This window comes from Carex rostrata, chromosome 11, assembly GCF_964058835.1.
Source record: "Carex rostrata chromosome 11, lpCarRost1.2, whole genome shotgun sequence".
Lineage (NCBI taxonomy): Eukaryota > Viridiplantae > Streptophyta > Magnoliopsida > Poales > Cyperaceae > Carex > Carex rostrata.
In genome coordinates this window covers 5,809,502-5,829,590 of record NC_135928.1, presented here as the reverse complement: position 1 = coordinate 5,829,590, position 20,089 = coordinate 5,809,502, and the positions used below count along the sequence as shown (strand labels likewise).

Genomic DNA, 20,089 nt, shown 5'->3' with positions numbered 1-20,089 from the left:
TAATTAATGAAATATCCCTTCTTGTTCCTGATTTGCCCCATAAAAAATCCCTTCGAATTTTCTCAATCCTTTTGATCACCCATATCGGTAATAGGAAAGAAGACATGAAATAAATTGGAATTGAACTCATTACCGAATTCATTAGCTGCAGCAGGCCACCTCTCGAAATGAGACGACCTTTCCAACCTTCCAACTTAGATTCTAGTTTCTCAATTAAAGGCATAAAAAGGGCTTTGCTGGGCCGTTTTAGAGTCAAAGGTAATCCCAAATAGTTGACTGGAAATTCTGACAGTGAGCAACCAAGCACAGCCGTGATAGCCGGTAGTATGTTAGAATCGATATTAATAGAAATCCATGTGCTTTTGTCAAAATTAATTTGTGATCCTGAAACAGCCGTGAATAGTCGCAATAGTATCTTCCGAATGATCACTGTAGTAGGCTCAGCATTAGCTATGAATACCGTGTCATCCGCATATTGATGAATGATGACCGATTTTTTAAGCTTTCTAGATAACCTGGCTTGTACTGACTTGTTAAGAACTTCTATCATCTTGCTAAGAACATCTACCGCGATATATCCACGTGCTTCCATTGCATGTGTGAGATATTCCCAATTCACCGAATCAAACGCTTTAGCGAAATGTATTTTGATAAAACATGCTGGTCTCCCACTATCTGAGATATGGTGTAGCATTTCTCTTGTTGAATTAAAGTTTTATGTGATTTGTCGACCTTGAATAAATGCAGTTTGATTCGAGGAGATTAGATCCGGAAGTAGTGTCCTCAACCTATTGGCTAGTATCTTGGAAATGAGTTTCGGTATGGCATTCATCACACTAATGGGTCTATAGTCTCCCACTTTAATTGAAGTCTCCTTCTTTGGGATCATAAGTATATTAGCTTGATTAATACTCGATAAATCCAGGGAGTGTTCATAAAAGGCCTGTACCATGCTGCATACCTCTTCTTTAATGGTTAACCAATGCAATTGGAGGAATTCATTAGGTATCTGTCACACCCCCGGACAACCCGCCGCGCATTTATGCGCTAGGCGTTAAGCACATCACATACATCATCAATAAAAACATTCAACAAGCCACTTTATTTAAAAATAAATGGAGTTCACAAACAAACAGAAAAGGGACAATATGTCAGACATGGCTAGTCAAACAGTCACTGCCATGTCCACACAATATATTGTTCATACAAATATAAAATAAACAGAGAGTGGCTATCTTAACAACTTCCGCTAATTTCCTCACCCGCGGCCTTCCTCCATGCTTTCTTCTTCGTTTCCTGGAACCCACATAACAGGTGGTACGGTGAGAGATCGAACTAACTCTCAGTGCGGGATTTAGTTCCAGCCCGGTGCTTTTACAAATCAATGCATTTAATTCCCCAAATAACATAAAAAGAAGGTTTTTGAATTTTTCCCCATGTCCCTATCAATTCGGATATGCAAATCACTTTAAAATAACCAGTTTTTATTCCCGCCCCTTTTTAACTCATTTCAAAAGGTTTTAAAATTCCACACTCTGGGAATCCATGCCCGTACATGAAAACCCGGCGAATCGCCACGCAAGGACGACCCGATTATCACACTCTAGATGGGCCATTTCGGGGACCCATCCGGCGAACCGCCGCGAATTTGGCGACCCGTTCTGTTCTGTTCTGTTCTGTTCTGTTCTGTTCTGTCCTGTTCACACACTGGGCTGCCACACATGGACAGCCCGCTTTTCAAAAACACATGCAGAGCCGCCTCACACGGACGACCCCAATTTAAAACGATTCATTCAAGTTCCCCATTCTCAAATTCACAATTCAATTCCTATCAATTCAATTTCATGCATCAAGAGTTCCTATCATGCAATTCTACACAAATTCAAACGATTGTTCGACATTCACAACATGCAGTTTATCCACCAGATTAAGAAAAATGACTACTTACCTCAATCCATGCATTTTTTGTATTATTTGTAAAAAGACCAGGAACCCGCACCTGTTTTTTCAGTGCCTTCGTTTGAGCGGTTGTCAGGATCTCGCGTATTCTCAGCGTCTCCTAAATTCACGCGGTTTGCTCCTAAGTTTTAAACGCTTAATTAACTTCTTATTTCTTTTTAAATCCAAAGAATTTATACATAATTAAAACCCTCAATTCAGTTTCCCCCACAATTCAATTTGGTATTATTAAATTGGTATTAACCTTGACCCTCGTACTAATTTGATTGACTTTAAAGAGGGAAGGGGTTCGATTCGGATATTGGGTTATTGGGTTTAGGTTTTGGTTTCCTTACCCCGTATATTAAATCGGCGGTTCCGCTTGCCGGTAAGCGGGCCGGGGGGTTAGAGGGGGGCGGCCCCCCTTACAGGGGTCTTAGGGGGCTTGCCCCCTGAAGAAAATTTTGGTTCATAGGATCACACTCTAGGGTTAATGGGTTTCGGGTCTAGGGTTAATGGGTTCGGGTCTAGGGTTAATGGGTTCGGGTCTAGGGTTAATGGGTTCGGGTCTAGGGTTTGGGTTCGGGTCTAGGGCTGTGGTTCGGCCAGCAGGGGTCCGTCTAGGGTAGTGGCCGGCGGCAGCGGCAAGGGGAAGAAGAGAGAGAGGGAGGGGTTCGGCCAGGGGGCTGTCGGCCTAGGGGGCTGGCGGCCTTGGGGTTGCTTGGGTTAGCGGCCAAGGGTGGGGCTCGGGTCAGCGGGTCAGCAGCCAAGGGAGAGAAGGGGGGCGGCGGCACAAGGGAGAACAAGAGAGAGGGAGGGCCGGCGGCATCCAAAAAGAGATGGGGGGGGGGGCGGCCAAGAAGAGAGAAAGAGAAAGAGAAAGACTTACAGGAATAATTGAAAAGGAAACAATTGGGAATGAGAAGAGAGGAGAGACTTTGGTTGGTTATATTATTGGATGTGGGCTAAACTTAGGATTGCATATTTCTAATTTGGGCTTACTAATTGGGCTAAGAAATGCATAATTAAAATTTATATGCAGAATTTAGATATAACTTTCATGTAAATTAATAAAACGTTTTGCTATTTATTTTCTGAACTATATATATTATTCTTATTTTTATTTTGATTCAAATTGGATTCTAAATTTAAAATATACCCGAATTCAGAAGCGTTACAATCCCATCCGGACCTGATGCCTTATTCCTTGCCAACTGTCGTACTGCCGCCTCAATTTCAAATTGAGTAAAGGGTTGTTGAAGGGAATTCAAATTCGGGTTGTGTGAATATAAAGTATCCGGTTTGAACTGCAAAACTGAATTACCTGTACCCAAAAGATTTTCCATCTGATCTCTGAATGCATTTCAGATTAGGTTTTCATCTGTTATATCTTGGTCTTGATGAATAAGGTTTGATATTATGTTCCTTCTATGCCTTGCTGAAGCTATTGCATGAAAATACCGTGTATTTTTGTCTCCCGATTTTAGCCACTTGCAATGAGATCTGTGCTTCCAACGGGATTCCTAAAGAGTATGCTTGCTCTCGCACCATGATTCTGAAACGCCTCTCATATCCATGTAATGTTCTTCTCTCTTCAATTTGGTGAAGAGTAAGGTTTTCCTACAAAAATGTGTATAGAAATCGACGCGGTATTCATATGTTGCTTTTATATTAGACAAACAGCAGGTTGATCCCGTTGCAGAATTACTGTTAGAAACTTTTTTTTTTTTGCATCCAAAACGCCCGTAGGCAAATTCCATTCAACCAACAAAATTCATTACATAACCATCACATTCTAAATAAAGGAAAAGTATATCCCAATTTAGGTAGACAATGAGCCATCTCAACTTGGCTTCTAGGTACATGGAAACAAAACAGTGAACTGTTTAATTTACAAGTGCCAAATTTCAAAAAATTCTTTTGCTGCGCGCGACCCACATCAGTTGGGGGTTGCAATTGTGTGACAGCACTTGCAAGGGCGCTATTGTCAGTACAGGAGCAGGAGAGGCGCTCCGTACCAGTAATCACTGTACCAGTCGTCACCGTATCTTTAGAAAATTAGGTTCTGAGGTAGGAACTATACACTATACTCTCCCGATCTTCTGAAATTGACACTCGGCCTTAGCACACAACCTGTCGCTAACAGCAGATACAAAATTAAATATGGGCCATAGGTTTTCCCATGGGGTAAAGTTTGTACCAGTCAACCTTTTGCCTTTATGCCTCTCCCTTGAATGGGGGTGGTAAAATCAGATCAAATCATGGCTTGTATAACAACAAATCAAGGATATCCAGGCAACACATCAAGAGGTGGAACTGATTTATTGACGTTTGCCTAATGAACTTTCCATCATTAGGGACCAAAATATGAATTCAAATTAGTGATTTACATAGAGTGAAGAATGTGAACTTAAAATTTATTACTCTATCAGATGAATGTTTAGATACATCATACATGACTGTGTGCAGTATAGGATCACTGCATGGTAAACAATGAACTTGATGAATAAGAAAATAAAAAAATGATTAGATAACATTAATGGCTAAATATTCCAATCAAAGATAATGATTTTCAAACTATACAGATTCATTAGAAATTGACCCGTTTGGCTTTAGCACAAGCAGTCTCCAAATCACCAAGGAAAAACAGGAGACGATCAGAAATAGCTGATCCCTCTTCCTGCTGGGACATCTCTTTCCCATTTTTGTTTTGGCACGACCCGAGGTACCGTTCAATTTTACCTTGGTGGATAAGATAATAGTCATTTCCTTCTTTGATGATTTTAAGGCTCCTGAAATAAGGAGAGAGAGAATTTCAGTTTCTGTCTGCATTAATTGGTGACTACTGTACTGCTATATTGTACAATTTGACTTCATACCTGTCATTATTACCAGGTTTTACTCTTAAATAATTCATTGAAAAATCTCAAAACAAAAGTGTCTTAAAATTTTAAATTGTGGTGATATGGAGGTCAGCTGGGGCACAAATTGGTGCTTGCTAAAGTTAATACTACACTACAAATTGAGAATTCATAAAGACATGCTTATTATGACTTACAATCCATAGTGATCGCATCGGTGTTGTACAATATAGACATCCTTCCATGTTTGGGGCTCTGTTGGGGCATAGAACTCAGCCGAGACTTGTCCCCATCTCTCCTTAAATAGGTTGTACCAGAATGAATCGTCTGATGTCAAAACCCTCCATCTCCTGGAGACTACTTTTATATACAAAGGGTTTATTCGCCAACATTATATCAAAAAAAGTATTTTTTATTAATGGGGTTTTAGGGGTGTAAACACAATGAATTCTAAACACATACTGATAAAATCATATATGTATCCACATTTCTTTGAGCAAATACAAATATAGATATTAACGGATTTGAACCGACTAATACGGATAACAAATATGGAAGTATAAAAATATTCAATATTTATAATCAACTTGTCTGTAAAGTATGAAAACATCTCAACAAAAAAAGGGGGGGGGGGGGGGGGGGGGGGGGGGGGAATCTAGAATTTGAAATAGACAACTAGAAATTCAAATAATTCGGATGTGTGTATTTTTTAAGGAACTATAAATTATCCATATCCGTATCAGAGTATGGATATGGATAATTTCTCTATGCGGGTATGTATATTTACACACCTTGTCTCCTTTATTTTTATTTGCAAGATAAGGGTGAATTTGATCACCCATTGGTCAGAATTTATGATAATTTTGGCTTAGCTGTACTTAGTTGAGCAAGGAACCTAATTTTGGTCTGACCAATCACCTATTTTTCTATTTTAGATTCTTCACAACAAAATTTCATTTCTTTTCTTTCAAGTTTCATTTGGGGGAAGAAATTTTTAATAACGAAGTTATATGAGAATTTGCATGATCAAAGAAAAAGCTTTAAAAATGTTCTCTGTGATCAGAAATCAAAACATAAACTCTTCTTTTAATACATGGGTGAAGCCTTACAATTATGCACTCAAATTTATTGATTAAACTGAAGATAAAAGTAGAAAAAAATGAAATGAAAAAAAAAACCTCTGATTTCAAAAAGTGTTTTTCAAAGAGAGAGAAAGAGAGACCCAGACCTTGATTAGCAGTTGCAAGACTTTGGTAATCCAATAGGTGAAAAATCCTAACAGAGATCTCAATTGGCAAAGTCTGCATCTTGGTTGAATTGGAATCTTTCTACTTATTAATTCAGGTTTCAGGTTTCAGGAATTGCGTGAAGGGAGAGATAAGCAGAGGAGGAGGAAATGATTAGTTTTGGTCTAAAGAAGCCAATCTGAGATGAAGAGTTGAGACTTGAGAGTGCGCAAAGTGTAACCCACAAAGGCTGTAAAATGTAACGATGCGTCACCTGTACAGCTGGACCATGTGCACTCAAATCTCACCATTTCTTAAAATCAGATCTACCCGGGAAGGACTTTGGGTTATTTAGTTCGTTAAGCGGCAGTTTATTTATTTTTTATTTATTACAAGACGCCTGTTGATTGCTAAGTATTATTTACTTAGTAAATATAAAATTGAAAATTAAATCTCTGAAACAATTATTGAATAAATTTTGAAATTTAGAATGACTGAGATAAAAAAAAATGGTACTTACTAATTTTGTAAAAAAACAAAAACAAACAATATGATAAAAATATAAAAGTTCAACCCTTCGATAAATTGAAACTTTTGTTTCTTCTTTTTTTCTTAAAAAAATTGAGCTTACGATCAGATTTCAAAAGATATTCCTTGTTATGGCCAGATAATAAACCAGCAACTTACTAATTTTTTTTTCTTTTTTGTTTCAGAAAAAAGTAACCAGGATCGAATTTCTCATTCTGATCTTTCTATATCTCAAAATTTATCTAATATTTTTTAAAATTTTAATTTGGAATTTAAGTTTGTTAAATAAAAATATTCGGCTGCTCATTGTGCCCAAATTTATAAGAATTGAATGAGAGAATAAAAGTTGCAAAACGCTAGCAGCCACATTTCAAAAACCAAGTACTATAATATCGAGAACATCCTATCCTTCTTATTGTTTTGTTGGCTACAATTTTTTTTTCTTCCATTACAGTTTAATTTAGAAAATAACACAACTAAAGCATTTGAATATTACAAGAGATTAACAAGGACACCTCCAATAATCTTAATCTTCTATTAAGATTCAAGCAAACAAGATTATTTTATGTACATTTTTTTTTTCATCTTTCCTTCCATTACTCGCTACCCTCCATCCGAAGTCCAAACAGGGTGAAAAGGAATTGCTAAGGGACTATACAGTCAGTATATAGAGTTTATCTTCAAATCTTCAATATAGCAATTATCATAAAACAAAAACCTTATGTTAAACAGTTTTCTGAGGTTCACCTCCTCTTCAATAGTACACATTCACTAAAGAGAAACAACTGAACGATCCAGCTCTGGTAAGATTAGAGTTTCAGACAGGCCGGGTTTTGACTAATTGCAAGAGAAATCCAAATTGAAATTCATTTGATGACTGAAAGAATTTAACTTCTTTTGCAGAACTTACACTGCATCTTATCTCTTAACTATATTTTAATATCAGTTGGTACTTGCATACACCTTTGCAAAACAAGAGAAATTCAAATAACTCCGACTGCAGGAATCTAAACGCAATAGAAACGATGACATCCGAACACTGAAACACAGATGTCATCTAAAATGGAAAATATATTGCATCCAAACGGTGGCATTAACAGCATTATATTCTGCATCATAAGTCCCTAACCAATATGTAGAGCATTATTGTTAATTCAACCTAACTTGTATACAACATACTTCTCGACATCAGCATAACAAGTTCTTTGCTTTTATGCACTGATGCTATTAGATATGGGTATTTGCCAAATTCACACGAATATTTGATCACGATGAATCCAAATCCAGTTGACTATTGAACCCATTTTTAAGATTCAGAAAACTAATCCAATAGTTGAGTCATCACATGATCTGAATCCTGTCTATTCCATTACATTAAAAAACTGGCAATTTAAATAGCTCTCAGATCAGAGATCATTCCAAGTGGCTGACCTAAATCAAATGACATATAAAACATGTGGCTCTCCAGTTGTATCAGTAAGAAGCCAAATTTTTCCATCACAATCCCGAAAACAAAAAAATTGTAGTTAGCACCTCTTAGTCCTAAACAAGAGCAACCCTTTCCAACAGAGATTATTTCAAGTAATCACTAAAATGGAAAATATATAGCAAAAGAGATTAAAATACTGACAGAAGTAAATTAGCAACGGCAAGTCAGTTAATATTTATGGCAAAACTTTTGTTTCTAGTTGCTTATTTCCTTTAATTACTCAATCTGAATATACTATTATGTAAAACAAAGCTAATATCTGTGTGAAACACAAAAGCAGCCATCACCAAACAGGGAAGAAAGTAAAAATAAATAAACATAGCCTTTTAGAATAACAAAAAAAATAACCTTAATTCTTAATATCTCTATTTTCCTATTCCTCATAAATAAACAGAGAAAACATTGTCAGTAGGAGCTTATTACACAGCACAACCATTTCAACTAACAATAACTAAAAAGTCTCCTAGCCAAACCTGAAACCCAATACCAGGTACCTTGTATATCAAATTGGCACATATCTCTTCATTACTTGACGACCAGCGACAGCACCAGCAGCCATCAAGCCGCCAAGTGCACCCGCAACCGCCGCTGATCGGACCCCACCAGCTGCCCTAAAAGCCGTACCAGTACCTAGACCCGCAACCACAGTGTTAATCCAATCATCAGTACCTCTCAATTCAACCATACCACTCTCCATACCAGCAAACAGCAACCCAATCACCCCCATCCTATTGCCAAATCTCCTCCCATCTTGACCGCACGAATTCAGGATCCGGTTGGTACGGATCTTGAACGAGTCTCCAGGCTCGGCGGCAATGGTGGCCCGACGGAATCCCACAGAAGCTCCAGCGACGGAGCCACCGAGGTAGCCAAGACCAGTGTAGTAGGTGAGGTTCTCGCCCCAGGAGCGGCGCTGAGCGCGGGATTCTTCTTCAAAGAGAAACTCAGGGGAGGTCGGTAGATCATAGAGGGTTCGGTAAGGTATGTTTAGATCCTGATACGGGTTGTACTGGCGGCGGCCCGAGTCCTCGCCCGCCATAGGAGGGGACGTGATCGAAGCTTGGAATAGGGGTTAGGGTTTTGAAGACTGTTTGATTTGTTTGCTGTCAGTGGGAAAACACAGGTAAATAACTGAGAGGAGACGGCGCGGATTTACAAAAAAATAAATTAAAAAAATGGAGAATTTTACATATATCCTACAAAAACTTTAAAATTACATACTTACCTTCTAAAATTTATAATATCATATTCATCTAAATTCTTAAAACTCACAAATTTACTAAATTTATTGTCTTTTAGGTTAAAACTCATTCTATGAAAATTTCACATCCATCGTCGGTATTGACTATGAAAAAAACTCATTTTATGAAAATTTCACAGATGAAGCTAGATTCATCATTCATCAATTTACATCAATAGCTTAATGTTGTAAAAAACAAATGTTTAATCTGATTAATTGATCGATTAGTCGGTGGCGTTTACTAAACCATTACGAATAGACTTATCGAAAGGTTGTTTTCATATAAAATTGACTAATCGGCTTATTTATTCGATTAATCACCCACTTTCTGTTTTAACGGCTCGATTAATCATCCGTTTTTCATTTATACGACCGATTAGTCGGTCATTTTGATTATTATTTTTTTCTCTACATTTATTCAATATATGCATTGTATTTTTTCTTGTCTTATTTAAATATTTTCTAAATGACAATTATATTATTTTTTTTAATGAGAAATGTAGGAGTTAAGTTTCAAGATTTTATATATTGGACACCACCAGTGGTGTCAATTTTACAAAGTTTTTTGAAAATAAAATAGCAAAAAGAAAAGCAAAGAAAAGGGAAAATTATTTACATTCCAGTAAGTGAAAACAAAAGAAGCCTAATTTATTTGTTGTGCTCAGCCTATTTTGGATTTGTGGTAAAACCAGCTTGTGAATTCTGCTAATTTTATGAAATTTTATTAATTAACAAGAAAATTAAATTAAAAAAATATTATTTGATAAATTTGATAAGTTTAATTAATTATTTTTAATAAATTATGATTTATGAGTATATGCACATAATTTTAATGAAATGTAAAATTGTTCGCAAAATTTTAATTAATCAGCTGCATGATTAATATTATAATATATTAAAGAGTTGAAGGGAAATATAAAATATTAAAGAGTTCGATAAGAAATAAGAAATTGAAGTAAATTTAGATGGCGCATTGAAAACTAACCAAATTTTAAATGTGTCACGAGTCTTAAATTATCACCAAGTCATCAATTTTATCCTTGAGAATTTTTATTTATTACAAGTTAGTCCTATTATTATCACCCGTAAAATAAAAATAAAAAATAAAGACCGTTCAACTGCTAAGTAATTCATCGGTCCAAATCATTCAACAGCTGAGTTATTCAGCAGTCCTGACCTGGTATTAAAGGAAATTTCATGAGATTGATGATATGGGTTTTTTATATGCCACCTATTAAAAAAAATCGGCAAACGCTGACTCTAAAGAAAGGACTTTCATAAAAAACCGTTTTTTTTTTTTCCTCTTATCACAAAGGCTGGGTTCGTCGGCTTATTTACAAGTATGATATATGATTCAAATTTTTTAGGGCTGACATTTGTTGATAATATATTAAATTGATAATTATGAGAATAGTAAAAGAATAATTTCATAATTTTAAATTCAACTTCTGGAATGGAATGCGAGATAGACAACATTTATATCGTACATATTAAAATAATTAAATTTGATGCATACTATTAATAAAAAAACTTGAAATATAAAACTGTCTACATTTAAATGATGAAATATCAAGCAACATTCAATTTGTATAAAATTTGATACATCTAATTTGTGAGACCGACAGTGTCTATACATAATTTGTTTTTTATGAGTGAGCGAAAACATGAAGAATAGTTGTTAACTCAACTTTAATTGAATTAGTAGAATAGTGAGCTAATTCTAAAAGATAAACAAAAAAAATAGTAGGTAGCTTTTCATTCAAACAATGAATAGCTTAAAAAAATAGTGTTATTTTTGGATTAGTACTATTGCTCCATCCAAATATACCCTTAGCGCGATTTGTCAAGGATCTCAACCCTTAAAAGCAACAATTATATGTGATTTCACAAACTATAGGATTCAATATGACTTTCCTTAAATAGTTTCGTAATAGACTACATCCGTTATCAGGTCAAGAAAACAAGGCCGAGAAATATTGTTGAAATCGTTGGGGCTCCTTTTCAATTGAACTTAACCAAGATTGTTTATGATCCCTTTCTTGACATGATTTGGTCCAATCAACGAGACCGCAACCTATTATACAAAACTGTTCCCTTACCAGAAGATAACAAAATAGAAAGGTTCTAAATAGCGCACTATAGTGTTTTCAGACTATAAAAGCTATGGCGCTATTTGGGCATAGCACTATTTTTTTAATCAGTCCGCTATGACGCGATAAACGTTATTTAAACCTTTGCAAAATAGTGATCTCTACATATTGGAAGTATCAAGAAACATGTCTAATTTACTGATAACGTTCTTAAGAAAAATATTAGGAAACATACTAACACTTCTATATTATTTAACTAGCTTGATATAAAAGAATTTAAAAAGTTATGGATAATTAAGCTACATCCCAAATTAAAGAAAACTATTAATACCAGTTATGGATAATTAACCCACATATGCAAATTCTTATGCTTCAATTCCCATTGGCTTTCCTTCGGACGTAGCAAAGCCTGATGGGGTCGGTGGATCAACATCCATAGGTGCACTTGCTCTAGGAGGTGACATGGGCTGAACCTCTACATCTGGATATGCAGCTTTAAACCTTGCCCTTAGACCTTCATCTACTAATCTCACACCATTCAACTGATTTCCGAGAGAAAGCCACCTACATACATAGTCATAGAGAACAAATAATTTAAAAATAAAAAAAATGAAATATGAATAAAAGTATAATAGTTTCACCTATCAATCATAAATAAAAATTATGTTATGCATACCCTGCTTGTGTGTTGTGCATCCTAGCAAACAATTCTAGCTTCCTTGTCCTTGGGCTTATCCTCTCCAGCAACGGGTACATCTGAAATTTTAAAAACAGAAAATAACTAAGTCAAGACATATCTACTCAGTACAATTATTCATTTCGTTCATTATAAACTTAACATACCTCATCGGGCTTTCTGCTTGTTTCACGAACTTCAGCTACAATAACATCAGTGTCAATATTCCTATTCACCTCAGGATTGCCCTTTATACCCACAAGGCAGTGCTCTTTGCTGTGGTTCAGCCAGTGACCAGTCCGACCTGTTCGAATGATGCGCTGTAGCTGATTTGTCTTCACCCAAATGATTTCCTCAACTCGTTTGTATCCCCACGCCTCCAAACTGGAACCCACAAAAGATATTAAGTATGAGAAAACTTACGGATAAAAATACCATCCATTTAAAATGATATACTCACCAATCACGGCCAAGCTCCATAGCACGCCCAGTGACCCAAAGAAAAATCAGGCCATCAGTTTGTAATGCTGGGACATTGAGGTTTCTCATCTCATCGTCAGCCATGGTACCATAAGGCAGTTCCATGTGGATATCCCATGGTGGGTCTGCCATGATAACTCCAAATTGACCCAATATGTCCATCCGGAAGGATCGGATGTCACAATTTATCCACTGGGGCTCACCAAGCTCAACCTCCGAGCAATACTCAGCACGTTGTTGTTTCATTGGCCGAGGAGGTGCAAGATTGCCAGATCCCATTATAATTGGAGTTATGTCAGTTGACTGGTCAAGCTCATAATGTACATACTTACATGTCTGCAAAGTGTTTGAATTTATTGTTTAAATATATATATATATATATATAATATAAAGTTACTGTAAAATCAATGATTAATAAATGAGCTTGACCTTTGTGTGTCGGCAGGTATCCAGAAAAGAACAATCACCTAAGTTTGTATCAGTGTGAGGAGCAATGATCCGTCGAAAATGCACCTGTTAAAAAAAAGTAAAGAATAATTATGTTAATTTAATGCTCTGATACATATCAAATACTATTTTTTTAACTAACTCTAAAAATGTAAATGCAGTAGAAAAACTTTCTAATTTCTAGTATAATATCGTTATCATACTAGCCTTGTCACATGCAACAAAAGAACCACTTTGGCGCCGGCAGTCCTCTTTGGTCAGATTAGAGCAGTATTCCTTGAGCTGTGACCCACCCTTGGTCTTAAACTGAGCAAATAGGTGAAATCAACATTAGACTCCAACCGCAAACCTCAATAGATAAAACATAAAACAAAATAAAAACAGCCACTTGATGAGTCAATCTAAAAAGAAAACACCTCAGAATCAAACCTTTGCAGCAACAGCTGTCTCTTTGGCAGTAGGTCGGTGAATGAGGTCCAAAAGTTCTTCTCCAGTTTTACTTTGTTGCTTCTCCTTGTAAGTCTTCTTGTTAAGAAGCATCTCTAGATCCTTCAAATCATCTTCTTCAGTTCTCGGTTCATTGGAGCCACCACTAGTAGCCCCACCCGACCTGACAATTGGTCTTGAAAGTGGGGTCATGCCCATTAACCCGGGTACCCTGGGGCTACTTCGGTTCATACCAGAGAACATTGGAGACATCATATGTGGGGTTTGGGAACCCATCCATATTTCACTCTGTGATTGCTTTGGTGTCATTGTAACTCCTGTTATACTAGTGTCCTGACCTGAATTCGAGTTACTGGCATCCAATTCCACCTCATTGTTACTATTACGATTAGATGTTTCAGGTAATTCTTTCAAGAGCCTACTTCTATCAATGCCCCAGACCATTATAATGGGTCGGTCACCTCCAAGTGAGAGTTCCTCGAACTGGATACTTCCGTTCTCCTCTCCAATTCTCCTGAGAGCCATCTCCACTGCTTGAACAGATCCACCCAACCTGTTCGAAAGTTCTGCTAGTGCAGCTCTCTCCGTAGGCCCCACTGATGACTGGTCGTTCTCCAGCCGCCGTAGCAGAGCTGCCGAGTCGATCTCAGTGAACGGGACAGACTCGAGGAGGCACACTGCCACCATTGTTCGAACAACTGATAAACAATCGGTGGAATTAGAAGGGGATGGAGCAGGTGGCAGCAGCGTTTTATTAGGGTTTATGGGAGAGTGGTTGGAGGGAGAGTAGCAAAGGGGCCGTGTGGGAAAGGGTTTAGGGTTAGGATTCGGTGTGGGGGTAGGAATGAACGGACGGTGGTTGAAGGCGGAGATTACGCTGAGAGAGAGGTCGAGAGAGGGGATAAGGTCGGGGTAGAGCGGGTGAAGAGAGGAAATCAGGTCCATTTGAGCCTGACGCCTGGAGGTAATAGAGTCCTCTAATTTCTGGCGGAGTTCTTTCACGGTGGAGATTTCATCGGTGCCGGCGGCGCCTCCGCCGTTAGCGGTGGTTATCGCTGGTTGCTGTTCCATGATATCGCTCTCTCCCGAAGTGCTGAGGGGAGCACCTTCTTTTCTTGTTCTTGTTCTTTTTTAAAAAAAAAATAAAACAAAAAAGCCTATGAGTATGACCAATCTAATTTAGATGGGCCTTAATTGGGCCATTTTAGGCCCAACTCTTTTAGTTCCTAACAAGGCAATGGCCGATTAGGTTCCAGACTCCAGATTACTCTTTCCCTAAATATATATAGGCCACTTCATTAAATCGAACTATTGCGAATCCTTTATTATACTCGTAGGTTTCTTCATCTCCGAAGAGAAAAACAATAACAAGGTATCCATGTTTTCTAGGGTTAGGGTTTTTGTGTTGTTCCGTATTCGCCGACATATATCATCATCCTTTTTCCTAATCGATTTCTTATTGATTTAGGGTTTGGAAAAGATGAAGCCAGTTTTCTGTGGGAATTTGGATTATGATGTTCGCTATTCGGAGATTGAGCGCGCGTTCTCCAAATATGGAAAGATTGAGCGCATCGATATGAAGTCTGGTAAGTCGATTTCTTCTTATGCCTACATCTTTTCATTAGAAGTTAGAGGTATGGAATAATTATTTGCATTGATGGAGTCAAGATATTATTTATATCAATTTCTCATTTTTGTTTTGGTTAATGAAGTTTCTTGTCGCATATAATATAGGATCCCTTTAGATTTTATTTTCGTCTAGCTCTGTACGTGACAATTTGTGTTTGGTTTTTTGAGAGCTGGTTTTAGGTTTGGGTCAGGTGGATGCAGAATATGGGTCTCTTTTGGGTTATTTTTGTTTGATAAAGTTGGTTTGGAGCTGGTGTGACTTCTTTTTTGTCAGCTTAGCTTGCATTGATAGGATCAGTAGATTGTTAGTTGGCTTTAGCAGGGCTTGGGGGACTTGTTTGGTTGGAATTGTTTCTGGTTTGGGGTTCATAACTACATATTCTGGCAATAGTGGGTTAGGTTTTCTGGGTTCATCAAATTCGTAAGCTCAATTGCTTTGAAAAACTATCATGATTGGTTTAAGGTTGACAGGATAATCAAGTGATGTCAATGTCATTCCTTCATAGTGATATAAATTATAAAGACAGTTTATATTTAAAAAATTTGCTATGGCGCAGGAACCACCCATGTAAAATAGAGCTCAATCAGGGCTTCCCAACTGTTATGGTATACATTTTACATGGATTGAACTTAACCAATGCCACCTCAGCCTTTTCTATTTTGCACTTGGTCGTATTCTTCTCATGGTCTCCTCTTATGCCCACATTAATTCCATGGTCAACCAAAGGGCCCTTGTCTTCATGCAATGTGCCATCTCACATCATGCCATGAATAACACCATCATGCCATGCCTAGTGAGACAATGACATCACATGCCATTAGATACATCTTGTTCTGCTCGTTGTAATATTAGAATGCTTCCATCATGGCATTGGTGCTGACTTTGTTCCATCCTGTCATGATGCCTGAGCTCCCATGCCATGCTGTTTACGGGCCAATGAGTTGAGTCTTGGTGTCACTTTGCAGAAACACATTTTTGAGTAACAAATCAGGGTTTGTTGAACTATCACATGCCAACTTGCCATCCTTGCCATGCAATGTTCAGATTTCTTGTTTGATGAACAAGGTTCACAGCACCATCAGTGCCCAACCTTTGCCATCATGTCATACGTGTCCTATGTTTGCTCCATTAACGGTGAAGCATGTCCAGAAACATCTTGTTTACTTTGGTTTTACCTGAAACAACACACTGATCCGTAGTGGAGACTTCTATCTATTCACTTTAAATGTTCTCCGGACTGTTACTTATAAGTGCAGGTGCAGTACCTTTTCTTGATATTCCAGCAATTCTAAATGAGTAAAAAAAAGTTCTATGTATTTGTTGATTTTTTTTGTCATTTTATTGCCACTTCTCTTTCCTTGGCTATATGCATGTCTTTTCTTTATCTTTGTGCCTAACAACATAATTTACTTTTTACAGGGTATGCGTTCATCTATTTTTTTGATGAACGAGATGCTGATGATGCTATAAGAGCACTTGATAACACGCCTTTTGGCTATGGCAGACGCAGGCTAACTGTCGAATGGTCAAAGGTGACTATTGACTTTCCTTTTAACCCTAAAATGTTAACTGTGGAAATTTGATGGATGACTTGTTAAAATTTTGTTGTTATATCAGCAAGGAGAAAGAGGCCCCGGCCGTGACAAGCCTCCAGCAAACACAAGGCCAACCAAAACCCTGTTTGTCATTCACTTTGACCCAGTTAACACAAGGGTCCGTGACGTTGAGAAGCATTTTGAGCCATATGGGAAGGTTTTAAATGTGCGAATCAGACGAAACTTTGCGTTTGTTCAGTTTGAGACTCAAGAGGAAGCCACCAAGGCACTGGAAAGCACTCACAACAGGTTCTTAAAAATAATCTTCTTTTGATGGCCTTTTTGAACTCAAAACTGTTTTGTTTGAGCAGCTCTCTGTTAATTGTTCACATACATCCATCTTATTTGTACTGTAAATGCACTTTCCATAACCAATCTCTTGTTAAATTGATGTTCGAATCTTGATGTCCAATATTTTTGTTATATGTTCTATTATCTATTATTAATCAATGCACCAAGAAAGATAGTAGGAAAATTCACCTAATCAAACTTTTACCCGATAATATTGTGGTGGTTTTTGTATTTTACAGCAAACTCCTTGACAGAATAGTGTCAGTGGAGTATGCGTTCAGAGATGATGGTGAGCCAGGGGACAAGTATGACAGCCCTAGAAGAGGTGGTAGTGGATATGGTGGGCAGTATGATGATCCATATCGCCGCTCAATCAGCCCAGATTATCGCCGACCTCGCGCCAGTCCTGATTATGGAAAGCGCAGGAGCCCTGTGTATGACCGCTATGCGGCACACTCGGCCTATGATCGTCCAAGGAGTCCTGAGTATGGTTACAGGAGTCCTGGATACGGCCACGGTCGTTACAGGAGGTAAAAGTTGCATAATATTTGCTCCAAATCATTATGGTCTTTTAGTTTTGGTATATGGCTAATATATATATATATATATTTTTAACTCTAAATACTCAGTCGAAGTCCAGTCAGAAGATCATCCAGGGCTTGAAGGTGTCTTTTCATGCATCTTGGGGGACCGATGAAGGCAGCTTGTCTCAACTTCTTGATGATTTCCTTTTACTTTTTGAGATGATGAGTAGTGACTTTTGTAATAGTGATCTTGTAGTTTCCTGTGGTCTGTTAGCTACTGTTGTAGTGCATGTCAAATTTGTGGTGTCATGATTTGAGGTGAATATTATTATTGTGATATCTGCCCATCTTTACAATTTGCAGTGTTATATATTGCGATGTCTGCTATATCTTTACAGAATTTTGCTTTAACAGTTTAAAAGGAGTTGGTTTAATTCCGGCTCATCTGATGTTGATTTTAATTGTTGTCATTTTTGTAACTAGGTTTAGAAGTGTTGATGAATTGGGAAAAGAAAAATATCATTGCACGATGGAACTCGTTATCTCTAGCAAAATTTTCTGATTGAGCTCTTTGGGACAACTCAAATGCTGTCAAATGCTTAGGCTAACAACCCGGTTGAAATGACTTGAATATTGTCTACATTGTGCAGATCTAGATTTATCTTTTTAATTTGCATTAATTTGCAGTCGAAATAATCGTTATTTTTTTTTTTTAACAATCTACGGCTTAAGCAAATTGCGCATGCTGAACAGCAAAAATAATATCAGAGGCTCAGAGCTAAATAGGATTCTAAAGTTGCAACTCCTTTTTAGTTTATCCATACTGTAAGTGCGAAAGGACCTCAAATTTACAATCATGATTGTAGGTATACAAACAAAATCCCACGGGATAGGTATATAATTTTATTAATTAATTATTAATTAAATTGCTGCCGGGTATCTGATTGATCGATGGTCTGTCACCCAATCGATATACAATGCTCAGATAACCCGATCATCAATCCGAATAATCAAAACCTGTACATCAACCATGAGAGGCAACTCTGTTGAGCTCGACATCGATTTCCCTATCCAGAAGCACCTCCGCATCCGCCATCAGTCCCGGGCTCAGCCTCACCATGAGCACACAAAACTCGGCCTCATTAAGCGCACCGTCTCCATCCGTGTCTCCCTCCTTTACCATCGCCTCGGCCTCCTCAGCCGTCATCCCCTGCAGCCCAAGTGCTACGGCTGCACCCCTTAGAAGACTCGCTGGTGTGATCAGCCCGGTGTGTTCATCTGACAATAGTCTGAATCCAGCAGACAGCTCCTGCATGAAGTCGTCTGAGTCGAGCTTGTCGACCATGACCGGCATCAGGTCTTCATACTCTTTTTCATCCTCCTGTTGCTGCGATGACGATGCTCTGGTTGCTGTAGGAGCGCTTTGATCTGCCATGATATATTGCCTGGTGTATATGCTTGAATTGAGGCGGATTGGGAGTTGGGGTTTGGGTTTGGTTTGGTTGATAGTTACATATGCAGGTGCATGGGAATTTCTGAGGAGGAGATGGGATTGCTGTTGTCTTACTGTTTCTACCTTTTGGTCATCTAAGAAATTTGTCTCCACTGCGTCTGCGTGGTCCTTGTGCTATTATTGTTGCTGAAAGAACATTTTGCTATCAGCCCTTCAAGATTTTGCAATTGTCGTTTCTTCCTCGACTTTTTTTTTTTTTTTTTTTTTTTTTAACAAGAGTTTACCGAAATTCCATCACGTGGATATTCAGATATGTATATGCGCATACATGACAATAAATTCAATCATTTTTTTTTAAATAAACAAAATCTAATTTATCCAGCTCATAAATATGGGGCGCAACTATGATTTTTGCCATTCTTTAACATAATTGATTTTTTTTATATGACGCCTATTCATTATCTTTGTTTTTTTCTTTGCTGTTTTTTCAAGTTATCTATCTGCTCCAGGGTAGATTATGTTTACAGAAACCCCACTCATTTTAAATCTTTTGTAATTATACATGAATTTTTAATATAGTTTATAATAAAATGTTAAAAAATAGTGTAAAATTAATGTCTATTTGTAGCATAAAATTTTTATATAATTGAATTCCATAACTTGAAAGTATGATTGTGCCTTTCATATATACTATGCAAAAAGAAATCATATAAACTATCCAAATTAGTCTTCTTTGTTTCTTATAGAAAGAAAGATGATGCTCAGGTCCTATCCTATATTACATTTTATATTCATAAATTGGAAATTGTAAATAACAGTCTTTACAAGGGCTTAGATTAAAAAGAAACTAAACAATAATTTAGAAAATGGCAACAGTGACAAAATGCAAGGACGGAAGTGAACAGATACATATGGCTTTTGGCTTTTGAAGCTTCTTCTAGAGTAGGTTTAGGAAGGTCAGGTGGGGACCACGGAGATAGAGATGTAAGCGCGATTCATTGCGTTGGCATCCCAAGTGGGGGAGGCTTTATTATCTATGTGGCTGTTTCGTCGAAGGTTCCTTGATCGAGGTTCCCTTATAAATAAATAGGGATGTACATGTATGCAATTTCAGCTGTTCACACATTTATTTTCCATTATTTCACACTTCTGCATATCCAGTTATTGACTTGTC

At 37.5% G+C, this 20,089-nt stretch overlaps 3 protein-coding genes, 1 long non-coding RNA gene and 2 pseudogenes across 8 annotated transcripts; 2 read left to right on the top strand and 4 right to left on the bottom strand.

Annotated features, from left to right (window-relative positions):
• Window positions 1-4,334: 4,334 nt before the first annotated feature.
• Window positions 4,335-6,282, bottom strand: LOC144562395 (uncharacterized). The gene is made up of 3 exons (XM_078311612.1): window positions 6,028-6,282; window positions 4,997-5,156; window positions 4,335-4,730 (listed from the first exon to the last, which is right to left on the bottom strand). Exons 1-3 carry the CDS (start codon window positions 6,104-6,106, stop codon window positions 4,529-4,531), a joined length of 441 nt encoding a protein of 146 aa, XP_078167738.1. The 5' UTR covers window positions 6,107-6,282; the 3' UTR covers window positions 4,335-4,528.
• A 2,053-nt stretch (window positions 6,283-8,335) lies between these two features.
• On the bottom strand, window positions 8,336-9,204 carry LOC144562191 (mitochondrial import inner membrane translocase subunit TIM23-2 pseudogene; annotated as a pseudogene). The gene has a single exon (XR_013514001.1). The product of XR_013514001.1 is annotated as a mitochondrial import inner membrane translocase subunit TIM23-2 pseudogene (transcript).
• A 1,998-nt stretch (window positions 9,205-11,202) lies between these two features.
• Window positions 11,203-11,706, top strand: LOC144562099 (uncharacterized). Its single transcript, XR_013513972.1, has 2 exons — window positions 11,203-11,403; window positions 11,528-11,706. It is a non-coding gene; the product is annotated as an uncharacterized LOC144562099 (long non-coding RNA).
• MTA (mRNAadenosine methylase) lies at window positions 11,520-14,573 on the bottom strand. Its single transcript, XM_078311243.1, has 7 exons — window positions 13,405-14,573; window positions 13,183-13,281; window positions 12,958-13,041; window positions 12,509-12,864; window positions 12,216-12,432; window positions 12,049-12,128; window positions 11,520-11,936 (listed from the first exon to the last, which is right to left on the bottom strand). The coding sequence occupies exons 1-7, from the start codon at window positions 14,491-14,493 to the stop codon at window positions 11,738-11,740; spliced, it is 2,124 nt and encodes a 707-aa protein (XP_078167369.1). The 5' UTR covers window positions 14,494-14,573; the 3' UTR covers window positions 11,520-11,737.
• A 167-nt stretch (window positions 14,574-14,740) lies between these two features.
• Window positions 14,741-17,904, top strand: RS31A (RNA-binding (RRM/RBD/RNP motifs) family protein). 3 transcript variants are annotated; one of them, XM_078311255.1, is made up of 6 exons: window positions 14,741-14,794; window positions 14,891-15,008; window positions 16,472-16,584; window positions 16,670-16,896; window positions 17,178-17,468; window positions 17,568-17,904. In XM_078311255.1, exons 2-6 carry the CDS (start codon window positions 14,903-14,905, stop codon window positions 17,599-17,601), a joined length of 771 nt encoding a protein of 256 aa, XP_078167381.1. In that variant the 5' UTR covers window positions 14,741-14,794; window positions 14,891-14,902; the 3' UTR covers window positions 17,602-17,904. The 3 variants fall into 3 exon arrangements, with proteins under 3 accessions (XP_078167381.1, XP_078167383.1, XP_078167382.1); XM_078311257.1 differs by adding an exon at window positions 16,193-16,308 and having other exon boundaries at window positions 14,768-15,008; XM_078311256.1 differs by adding an exon at window positions 15,609-16,308 and having other exon boundaries at window positions 14,768-15,008.
• A 427-nt stretch (window positions 17,905-18,331) lies between these two features.
• LOC144562098 (calcium-binding protein KIC pseudogene) lies at window positions 18,332-19,061 on the bottom strand (annotated as a pseudogene). The gene has a single exon (XR_013513971.1). The product of XR_013513971.1 is annotated as a calcium-binding protein KIC pseudogene (transcript).
• Window positions 19,062-20,089: the final 1,028 nt, after the last annotated feature.